Genomic DNA, 11,978 nt, shown 5'->3' with positions numbered 1-11,978 from the left:
CAGCATAGGGCGCTTTTACTAATAAGCATTTGGAATGCAAGAGGTCTCAAATTTGCGAGAGTTTACCATTGTAAATGACTCTGCCTTTTATTTATGTTTCAAAAAACAAACCATATATAAAAGGCATTGTCTTTACAATGCCAATAGCTCAAACTTGCGTAAATGCGAGACCTATTCAATTGCAAATGCTTGTTTGCAGTATTAGGAGCTCTTTATATTCCCAGGTTCAGCTACGGCAGTCAGTTAAGTTTTTCCTTTGCATGGAGACGCTTGTAGTTCTGGTCACTTCAAAAACCTGATCTGGATGAGTTACACATTCCTGGACCGCAATAGCTTGGGAGCTCTGTATATATTTTGGGATAATCTCCACATCAGCCATGCCATAGACTGGCCCTGGTGCAGTAACACAACAACAATGGTTAGTCTTTCTGTTTGTGAAGTATTAGCAAGCGAGGGTTTTATAGACATGTTTTATTAAAAGACTTTGAACGACAGCATAAGGAGCTAAAGTATATGATTGGATACTAAAATGAAAGACTTGTTCACAAGCAAAACGTGTCCTCTTCGACAGTGAGCTTCAGTAGGTAGGATGTTGTTACATAGTATTATACGTTTGTACCAAGAGCTTCGGGATTCTTCATTAGGTTTTCGCTTTGGTTTTGTTTGATGCAGTTCTTGCATAATCCACTCTGGGGATTTGTAGGATCTGTTGGATCTGGCATTATCTATTTTAATGAAGATGAAGCCGGTGCTTGTCCAGGAAGTTATCTATGCAATTATGCAGCCTCCTTTCTCTTTGAAGGGGTTCTTGTCTTCGGGAATGCCTTTCAACAGTGGATCTTCCCCAGATTGTCCCTCAATATATGTCTTTATTTCTTCACACATTTTAGATACCTGGAAAAGGGGCGAAACATTTTGGGTTAATCAGACCATGTGATAATTGATGTGTCTAATAATAACATAAAATCATAAAACTACCATGACGCAGACCAAAAGTGGCGAAGGCCAAAAATGGCTCAATTGCGCTAAAAAAAGAGCAAAAATAAAAAATTATAAAAATTGCACAGCCCATACAGATATTATTCATGGTGTCACACTACGCTTAGAATATTATATCACTTTGGGAAATAGTCTGAAAACAGTCACAGTTGTTATTTAATATGTGTCCAAGGGGGCAGGATCCATGTCACATTTTTGGGATAAACATCATGGGCCAGATGTATGATACATTTTACTGGTCGCAAACTGCCTATTGTGCCGTTCGCGCCGGTAAAAGGCATTTTACCATTTACAAACTGCAATGAGCAGTTTGCGACCAGTAGAATGCATTTTGCCATGTACAAAAGCCAAAATGCGACTTGGTAACTTGTTACTGAATCGCATTTTGCAATTCGGTTTTAGGATGGGGCATGTTTAGGGTGTTCCTTCCTAATTCCGAATAGCTCTGGTATGTATGAATGTTTTGCAAACGGAATACGATAGCAAAACATTCAGAACTTACCGGCTCCGTAGAGGATGTGGTAACCCATTTGCAAATGGGATTGGGTCTACAAGGAATCCCTTCCCCTCTGTGAATGTGGGTGAAAACATTTTTAAGAGCAGGCAGTGGTCTGTGGACCACTGCCTACTCTTAAAAATTAAAAGAAAACGTTCATTTTTATTTTTGTAAGGTCTGCCCATTTTCTTTAAAGGAAAACAGGCTACATTACAAAGATTTTTTTTTTACGCTTGATTAAAAAAGCAATCACAGACATGGTGGTCTGTCTGCTGTCCCCAGCAGGCCCCCGTCCCTGTGATTGTAGCCATTCCCAATGGCTGCGATTTGCGACCTGCTTTATGAATATTGATGAGGCAGGTTAATTTGCGACCCATTATGAATCACAAACAGTGTCTGAGACACTGTTGAACGTAGCTGTCTGTGATTAGGAAATAGCAAACAGAAGTCTATGTGCATATGGTCCTAAGTTCATAAGTTCAAATTCGTTATGTGAAATGTTATTTTATGTAGATATGTAGCTCCTGCTTGAATCTGGCCCTCCTTGGCCTACTTTGGACACCAATTTTATACAATCTAAAATGTTGGCATTCCCATTGAAAAGGTGCCTACTCACTGTTTACCCTTGTACTGTGATTCTGGGGTGGAACCATTTGCTCCTGCTACATATAGATGAGAAGACATTTTTATGTTCATCTTACCTTCACGAACAAGGCCAGCATTATTAAAGGTTGTTGTGGGCTCAGGTATAATTGGTACTTTATTGCACACTTAATTGCCATGGTTTTACTAAAACGCTCTAGGGTTTAGGTTATTTAGGGAAATACATTTATTTTCTGCTGTGCTTTACCTAATCTGCAGTAAAAAAAAAATGTTGCTGAAAGGGTGTGTATCTACAAGGTACATTTGTTCTAAGACATTACTTCAGCAACCTATTATGTTAAATGCCATTACATTCTTTGAATATATGGAGCATAGTATATTTTACCTTTTGTATTCGTTGCTTTTAGGCGAGAGATTTTTTTTAGCAAGTTTTACATTGACTCTAAAGAGGGCGATGGATCAAATCCACTCCATAGCTAACTAATTTAAATGCTTTCTTCGTATCTGAAAGCAGAAATTGCGTTAGAATGACTATGTTAAGCATATTTCCTATTTCTTGACAATAATATAAAATTGTCAGAGAAGAAAGTTGAGTAAAACAGCAAGTGCATGCCTTAGTGTGGAATTTTAAATTCTAGAAAGCTGTTATTTTGCCTTTTAATTGTGGTTTGGTCAGTATCTAACTAGCCTAACTCAGAGTCTAAAGCCTGGTGAGTTTTATTTATCTCAAATTAGGGTTGAGTGTGGGTGCCTACTTCAGAGATCACCACAGTTACTTTTGTTTAACGTTTCTTTAAGTCATTGTGTGTACTTGTAAGAGCTAGGTGTCTTCAATTCCACTCGTATGTATAAGCCACACTGGAGGATCTGCACGTAAAAGACCCAGGAGAACGCTTCCTAGTCCATAAACAAGGGCAGAAGAAGTGGCAGCCTGAATGAACCCAAATAGATGAAGTATGGAGCTAGGACAGTGGCGGTTCTCAGAGGGTCCATCCACACATTGGATCAGCGGATTGTTAATCTTTTTCACCTCGAGGAACCTCTGCCTTTCGCTAGTCAAATGCATCACAAAAGCATGTAAAAACCTCCAGAAACTCCAAACTGGACTATGCAAATGCATTGATATGTTGCTGTATATGTGAGCTGTAATGTATTTGGTTTTGATAGTGCAGCTAGAATGCCTACAGACAATTAGGTTTGAAGTGTCAGCCATATTACCAAATACATACATCAAAACAATATTTATGCAAATTACTTCTCAATATAACAGATGTCCGACAATTCTGACAGAATTTGGGAGCCCACATTTTCAGGATTAAAGAGAGGGCCATCCTTTTCATTTGCATGCACATAGCAAACAAAGCAGCCATTTAGTTCATTTTTAAGAAACAGGATACTTACTGTCACTGATGTACACTTTCTTCGTAGGGGAGCTGGAACAGTGCCCAGATGCAGCTCGTTAAGCTTTGGTGGCTTTAGAAGAGCACCCTCTCGCTGGTTCCATTTGGCTCATTCAGTGCAAGTGTACTCATCACTCTTAAACGAGTCACAATTATATTTCATTATTTAGTTGGAAGTAAATAGGGCTTACAAATGTACCCATAATGCATCACCACAGCACTCAGGAATTTTTTTTAAAGACGTCTCTTAGATTGATTTTAGACTTAAAGTCCCTCTTTGCTTTTAGAATTTAGAAACTGGTTGAAAAACTTGGATCAGCACATCCTATTGAAGCATATTGGTGAAAGGTAAACACGGTGCTCACTGAATGGAAATATACCAGGCTTAGTAAGTAGATATTTCGACTAAGAGCTGTGGTCTAGTGGTTGCTGACTAATCCTGGCTTCAGAACTTAACAATACATTGTGTGATTCTGGGCATATCCATACATGTAGCTGATTCTCAAATTGTAATAACGTAAGAGAAACATGTATAAGATCTAGGGCCTGATTGATGTAAGTTTACTATGTTCTGTTATTTACAAACCACAAGTTTAATTTTACTAATAGTAATTTTACGACTGTGGAGACTCCAGACTCATGGAGTAGACTGTGCATACAAAGATAGGCCTGTCCTATCTTTTTAAATGTGGATTTCCCCGCCCTGACCGCACAATCAAAACATTACTGTTAGTAAAATTAAACACGTAGTTTGTGAATACCACAAAAATAGTAAACTTACTCAAAAAGCCTAAGTTTGCCTTTGTGAATCAGGCCATAAGAGGTTACAGCTGCGATCTGGGAACCGGGGGCACTAGGTATGAATCCCGGCCTTGGCGCTTGGCTCGACACGGTGTGAATATGGGCAAGTCACTTTATCCCACTGTGTCTAAAAGTGAGACATGCAACGTGTGAAATATATTTGTGTAATCACTGCTTCAGGTACACGATCTTGTAGATTGTTTCCCAACCCTCAACAAGCTAAATTCGTGCTCATAAATACTAATATATAATAAAGTTCTTGTGCTTGTGTGCTGGTAGGCTCTATCTTGCAGTGTTCAGATTTTCGAATAGGTGCTACTTTATTTACAAATATGTTTTTCCTACCGGGCGTCGTTCGTGCTTTAAAGACGATTCCTCTAGGGTAGAATGGTTTTATTGAGAAAGACTGTTTCCTATTAAAACGTCGTTCTTCACAGTTCAATCTGCCTAGGCGCTCCTCCAAGCGTGCTCTGCAGTAGATATTATATAATAATAGTTGTATTGAGTGAGGAAGCTGTGTAAATAGCTTCCTATTTTCCCTACGCTTTCACCCGCAGACACTCTGTTATTCGAAGTCTGTGACAACGTGAAATTTGAAATATAAAAAGACCGGCATTGCAATGAAGAGAGTATTCATCACAGATGCAAATCTATATTTGCAATCTAGGACACAATGTCTGATGAGGAATTGCTTCTCTTGACGCTAGCCAGAGTGCTACACGTGTTCACGTCTGTCCTACAACTAACAATTGTTTAGGCAGGGAGGAAAGGCACTAGAGTGGCAAAAGCTACTGCTTGGCCTGGCTTTCTACTTGCCACTTCTCTGCATGCAACTACATCCTTCTGTTCAAAGGCAATTCTCAGATCTCCTCCGCCCCCAGATTAGCAGGAATACATTGCATTTCCGAACCAGATACTACGATCTGGGAAATGACATAGCTCAAAACGTTTATAATTAGTAGGCAATTCTAGTTACCGGTTGCATCTGGCTTTGAGAGAGAAATGCAACTGTTTTGGCAGCCTCATATGTACGTTATTCACCTAAAAATACTCAACATGTTTAGTCACTCGTATGTATGGGAGCCAAGATGACGTCTTCAACTTAAACCCCCCCATATTATTTTAGCTGCCACCAAACCATATGAATATCCTTATGGAAGGCAGTGGCCTAGGGTCGAGTAAAGCCGGCATGCACAGCACCGTCTTCAGGAATGACAGACTGTGAGACAGGTGCAACATTATTCCACTTAGTTCTATATTTGTTTGATTGATTAATGCTGCTACCCTTTAAATAAAATTCCCATTTAGTTCGCACACACAAAGATCCTTATTTCCGTAATGGTTGTAAAATAACTTTAGGGTTTATGATATATGACAATACTTACGGTGTGTTGCCTCATCTTAAAAGGCGAGTAAAGTGAATTCAAAATGACTAAGGTGTGAGTGAACTGAACTGCAGCTAACATAATGCATTGTGGGAGGGCTGGAACAACAAGTGGGAGAGATAACCACCCCTATAAACATAGTCCCTAAGATCTGTGCCGTACTGGAAGCACTTACCAGCGCCCTCTCCAACTTCACCTCCTTCTTCAGCTGCTCCACCTCCATTTTTAGTTTATCCTTGTCCGTGAGATCTTCTATGTTGATCACCGGCATTCTCTGGTGGGGAAAAAAAGGGACACCGTATGCGGATGAAGTTTTGCGGGTACCAGACATGCCTTAGACAAAATATGGAGAGTCCCTCCATTAAGTTCTCCAAGGACATGGACTTACTGTCGGTTCAGTGGCCCGGAGTCCGGATTCCCTGAAGTGGCAACTTCCCCACCAACAGCAGCCTCGCCTGCCTCCCAACGCCCTCTCACAATAGCAGCTCACTCTGTTTTAAAGTAATCCCTCTAATCTAGACTAATCTGATTAGATCCACTACTCTAAGATGCTGCTTCACAAAATGCATGTATATTTTATCTGCCGAAACCAAACCATAAAGGGCAATATTAAATATTGTTTTCTCTTTTAATGCAACTCTTTTTGTGCAGCTGTACTTTAAGCTTTCTGTGATACCTGATGCACCAATGGATACAAGTAAAATTGAGGTCAGAGCAGTTTTACCGATTCATCCAATTAATATCAGACAGAGCTAATCTGGTATTAACACTGAGGAGATACATGTGTGAGATGCCCTTGATTTTAAGTGCCTAATTGTCCCATATAAATAAGAGTTGAGTGACAAACTATCACGCTACACAGTTACATTATTTTAGTAGGCTTGAAAAACTGTGTGAAGAAAACAGACTTGTGGCAAAACGTACTTCTATCAGGTATTATTATACAAATATATTTAATGACATTATAAAATATGTAATTCCTTTTTGGGTTATCATTTCCCTTGTTTTAAAAGTCTTTGTATCTGTAGTCATACCCGATGTATTACCTCATTGAAGGGATTTAAGCAGAAGGTGGACCTTCAATGATTTTGTTTAAAAGACCAGTTGTCACAGAATGCATGGTGGCGTCAGAGTTTATGTTCAGGTATACACAATAGATAATGTAATATGTACTTCACTGCAGGGAATACAGTGAGGGCAGTTTCAAAACATAAACTTAATAAGACACTTCAAGATAGTCAATGGCACACAGTGAAACGTGGCGATCAATAGCTCATGAAATGAGGTGAATGATGAAGCGGAAAAAGGTGACGCGGACTGAAAAAAAAAGTAAATGGATAACGAGTTCACAGAGAAAGCAATATCAAACACTCAAGAGGAATGTGCAAGTGTGTTGCCTGTAAAAGTACAATCATGTGAGGCAAAAATAGAGAAACAAGTGCAGCTTTATTTATTTAGTATTTGTTTTAATAGAGCGGACAACACCACAGGTGATGGAGAGCTTTGCATAGTCCAAGGTAGTACACAACAGAAGGTGTAAAATATACAGTTTTCACCCTATGTCAGTGTAGGCACTGAGGCTGGTTAGGCTTCACTGTGCAATACCTTCTCGTTACCCCAAATAGGTCCTTTGCATTCACACTACCATCTCTAGCTCAGTCCTGGTAGTGTGGCACAGAGAAATCAGGCTTTACTAGAGGAACATGTGTTCAGCATTTCAGAGGGCCAACATGGAAAATAAGTAACTAACACACCTCAAAAGAAACCTGACACCAATTTATAAAAATAGAGCAGTTTTTTATATCATTTTAGACACCAAAACAAAGACATTCAGATGGGTGTAACTGGAGTTATGAATTTTTAAGGTAAAAATAAATAAAGTGCACTTAACTTTTGCAAAACAATAACTTTGCGGTCAATGGGAAAATACAATAGTAACATTTGGCCACTTGCAGATTAAGTCCCGTGGAAACCGCTGAGGGGTAAGGTGATGCAGGTCTCAGGACATAGGTTCTGATAGTCCGTTGGATTTTAGCTGGTTCGTAGTGTCTGGGTGCAGATTTGTCTTGACTATCCCTGGTGCTGAAAGCTGGAGCAGCCGTTGCTAGATTTGCTGCTTGGACGGTGCGGGTGAGGAAAAGATTGCAAAATCACGACAACGGGCCCATTGAGGTGGTTGGTTGAGGATGCTGCAGGATTCAATCGAGGTGCAGCGTCTAAAGAAGGTAGGGGTTGCCCGATTGGCCACCCCTTTGGCCTTTGAAGTAGTAAACACAGCTTTTGAGCACTACAAGGTCCTGGAGTCCGGGGGAAAACAGTAGCTGCCTGAAACTTGCTGAATGTCAGGACTACATTTCCCGAAATACTCTAGACTATTTACTTTAGGGTGATCCCTTGGCGGATCCAACAGCAAGTGATTCTTTGGTTCCGGGAGCATACTTTACCTGTGGGCTGCAGAGGACTAGAACCTCTAGTCCAAGGGAGTTTTGGAGTTGCCTTTGGCTTGCAGAGTGGTTCTCTTTTCTTTTGGAACTGGTCTCTAAACTGGGAGATGCAGGGTGGTTGGCACAGGTGCACGTTATTGCGTCTTTGCTTTGTGGAGCAGTGGATGCTCGCCGAAGGAGTGCTGCGGGCGGAGCGGCGGGGGAGGGGCAGGGTGGGGGGTAGTGGACTCAGACTTACATTGGAACGGAGTTAAGTAAGTAAATAAATAAAAGAAACAATTTACATTGCGCGCGCTGCTTTGCCAATTTCACGATGCATCGGACGCAATGTAAATTGTTTTATTTATTTACTTACTTAGCTCCGTTCCGCTGTGAGTCCACTACCCCCCACCCTGCCTCTCCCCCGCCCTGCCACACCGCCTGCAGCACTCCCTCGGTGAGCCCCCACTGTTGTGGAGGTCCTGGAGTCACCGACTAGGGTCTCTCTTTGTCTCTGGATGTAATTCAGGCAGATCTGAGGTTCTGGTGGTAGGAGTGCACCTTAAATTCAGGATTTATGGGTGTTAGGGGTGTGAGTGCAAGTAGCCAGTGGGTTACTAGCCCCAGAGGCTAATCCTCCCCTAGGGTGTCCACACCCAGGGATGTGTCTGACCTTTTCTCTCCAGAACCCTCTATTCTGCCACTCTTAAAATTTGCAGAACCCATCCACAGCTGTACAGACCCGGTTGCCCACCCTAGGGATGTGGCTAGGTTTCTGGTGGTGTGTGCCTCCTGACAACCTAATTTTTATGCCTGCTCTGGTTCAGCTGTGCCTGGGGGCAGGAGAATGACCATTTCCTCTCTTGAGAGGGGGGCTGGCTGCAAATCAGAGGCGGTGAGAGCTTTGAAGCTCACCGCCTTGATGTGCCACTTCACTAACCACCCTGTCAGGGAGGGAGGTGACACCTCCCACCCAGGCAGGCTGTTGTTTCTGACTCCTAGGAGTGTTCACACTTCCTGGCAGGGGGTCAGGTACCTGTCCTGGTGACAGCAGCTGCCTGCTGTCAGTCAGGGCACTAGAAACGCTGGGACAACCAGGTGAGCAAACTCTAAGGTAGCCACTTGGGTGCATGTCACATCAAATCTGACATGGGGAACATGTCAGGCTTGAAGAGACAAGTTGTTTGATACCAAACATGACAAATTTCAGTGAGACCGTAATAGATCTGGCAACCTCAGCGTTCCCGGGTGCCAGCCCATGTTATTCTTTGGTCCCTTGAACACTTATACTAGCCCTAATAGAAAGAGGTTACTATAGCAACATCTAGGCTTGCACTTATGTGTCCACACCTTTAATACAATACACCCTGCCTCCTGGGTTAGGAGGCCTTCCTTCGGGTTGACTTACATATATTAAAAATAATGCTTTGACCTTGCTACTCATGGTGAGGGCAAAGTCGAGTTGGAGTAGTTTGGCCTGCCCCTGCAGTCTGCGAAGGCAGGCCTGCTGTCATCTCTCAACTTGGGTCGCTCAGGGAGGCACAATCAGTGCTGCAATCCCTGGTGACCCCTTTAACTCCCATGCCCTGGTATCGCTTATCAGACACTTATAAAGGGGTTAAATTCCTTGCCAACTGACTTACCATTTCATATACATCATCTTTTAGGGAGAGAGTACTGGCCTCGGACTGCATCCACTTCATCATCTTGGAACTCTGCAAGACCCCTGCCTGACCACCAACGAGACACAGTGCAGCTGGTCAAAAGAATCAGAGCAACAATGGACCAAATCCCTCAATCCACCACCAACGAAGACACAGAACAAGCGGTGTACAATTCCATTAATTGGATTATGGCAAGAGCTGACGAAGTCGCACCAAAGAAACCCACAAACCCCAAGAAATGAACATGACACCCCAACTGGTTTACGGCAGAACTGAAAACCCAGTAATGCGAGTGCAGACACAAGGAAAGAAGATGGCATGCCAGTAAGACCCACAAGGACTGAAAACCCTTCAAAGACACCCTCAATCGATACCACCACCTCTTGAAGAACACCAAGAAGAGTGCCCTAGCCACTCGCATCAAGGACTGCTCCAACAACAGCAAGTAACTCTTCAAAATAGTTAAGGCGTTCACCAACCCCATGGCTACCAAAAAGAACATCACACCCTTGCAAGCCCTCTGCGACACCCTCGCTGACTTTTTTCACCTCAAATTCGTCAACTACCGAGACGTCGCACCCCAATCCCCCGTTGAGGGCAGCTTCATCCGCATCACGCCAATGTATTGTATTGTATTGTATGTAGGATTTGTATAGCGCTCTGTCACCCAATGGGTATTCTGGTGCTAAGATTACCATACGAACGCTATGCATATTTGCAATAATGCAGGCAGAAAGGACTTAAGCTACCACTAGGCAACAATACTCAATATGAAAGACCCTTGTGTTTAGCTTCTTTCAATGATGCACACCAACACCAGCTCACCTTGTAGAACACCCTCATTTAGAAGTAAAAGGCATTCATAATGAGATCCATCTGCTCCGGAGCACCAGCAGACTCCTGCCCCACCACACATCCAGCCTTGGCAATCAACCCATCAGGAGAGAACTTACCAAGGTCCTCAACTCCTCGATCACCACAGCCCAGTTCCCCCAGAAATGGAAACATGCTGACATGAAGCTGTTGCTGAAGAAGCCATTTGCGGACCCAAGAGAACCTGAGAACTATCAACCCATCTTGCTGCTACCTTTCCCAGCCAAGGTAATCAAGATTGTTATCACCATCCAGTTCAGCTGACATCTGGAGAACAACAACCTTCTGGACCCTTCACAACCCAGCTTCAGAGCATGCCACAGCACCAAAATAGCTCTAGTCGCAAGCACGGACGACATCAGAATGCTGCTAGACCACAGAGAATTAGCAACCCTCATTCTTCTTGACCTCCCAGCAGTTTTCAACACTAGATCCCACCAAACACTGATCAACAGACTCCACCAGATTGGAATCCAAGGAGCAACCTTCAAGTCGATCGCTCCCTAAGAACATCACCTGCAGTGTACTTCAAGGCTTATCCCTAAGCCCAACCTTTTCTACATTTACATGAAACCTCTGCCCAACCTCTGGCCAACATAGTCAAGAGCCATGGGCTCAACATCATCTCCTATGCTGATGACACCCAACTCATTCTCTCCCTGACAAATGACCCAACGACCACCAAGGACAAGTTCCAAAGATCCATGAAAGACGTGGCCACCTGGATGAACAACAACTGTCTCAAACTCAACTCCGACAAGACTGAAGTACTCATCTTCGGGAAAGGCAAGGACACCCTCTGGAATAACAAATGGTTGCCATTTGAGCTGAGTTCAACTCCCAAACCCCACCAAACACACCTGCAACCTCGGCATCATCCTCAAGAGCCAGCTATCCATGAAGAAGCAGGTCAGTGCCATTTCCTCCGCTTGCGTACTCACCCTCCGAATGCTAAGGAAGGTCTTCAGATTGCCCCCACCCAGCACCAGATGAAGAGTCACACAGGCTCTCGTCAGCGGCAGACTCGACTACAGGAACTCCCTCTACCTAGAATTCACCACCCAGCTAATGAGGAAACTCCAGACTAGCGAAAACACAGAAGCCAGACTCATCTTTAACCTCCCAAGACTTACAAACATCACCCCTCACCATTGAAAACTCCACTGGCTACCAGTCATGCAGAGATGCCAGTTCAAGCTGTTCACCAACGCTTACAAGGCACTACACAGCGAAGGACTGGCGTACCGCAGCAAACAAGTGAAATTCCACCAACCCACCAGGAAAATCTGTTCCGAATCCATCTCCCTAGCAGCCACCCGACTCATCAGCTGGAA

At 43.2% G+C, this 11,978-nt stretch overlaps 1 protein-coding gene across 2 annotated transcripts; it reads right to left on the bottom strand.

The window, feature by feature from the left end:
- Positions 1-429: 429 nt before the first annotated feature.
- GNGT1 (G protein subunit gamma transducin 1) lies at positions 430-6,141 on the bottom strand. 2 transcript variants are annotated; one of them, XM_078664413.1, is made up of 3 exons: positions 6,073-6,141; positions 5,860-5,958; positions 432-894 (listed from the first exon to the last, which is right to left on the bottom strand). In XM_078664413.1, the coding sequence occupies exons 2-3, from the start codon at positions 5,953-5,955 to the stop codon at positions 769-771; spliced, it is 222 nt and encodes a 73-aa protein (XP_078520539.1). In that variant the 5' UTR covers positions 5,956-5,958; positions 6,073-6,141; the 3' UTR covers positions 432-768. The 2 variants fall into 2 exon arrangements, with proteins under 2 accessions (XP_078520538.1, XP_078520539.1); XM_078664412.1 differs by lacking the exon at positions 6,073-6,141 and having other exon boundaries at positions 430-894; positions 5,860-6,015.
- Between the last annotated feature and the right edge of the window lie 5,837 nt (positions 6,142-11,978).

This window comes from Lissotriton helveticus, chromosome 10 (genome assembly GCF_964261635.1).
Source record: "Lissotriton helveticus chromosome 10, aLisHel1.1, whole genome shotgun sequence".
NCBI lineage: Eukaryota > Metazoa > Chordata > Amphibia > Caudata > Salamandridae > Lissotriton > Lissotriton helveticus.
The sequence above is the reverse complement of the archived record's forward strand: the minus strand, read 5'-3'. Positions and strand labels throughout refer to the sequence as shown.

Excerpts from the sequence above, each read along its gene's own strand:
- GNGT1 (XM_078664412.1), bottom strand. The coding sequence starts at position 6,015 with ATGTCTGGTACCCGCAAAACTTCATCCGCATACGGTGTCCCTTTTTTT. Across the intron at positions 895-5,859 it reads TGAAGTTGGAGAGGGCGCTG|GTATCTAAAATGTGTGAAGA; the intron begins GTAAGTGCTTCC and ends CCCCTTTTCCAG.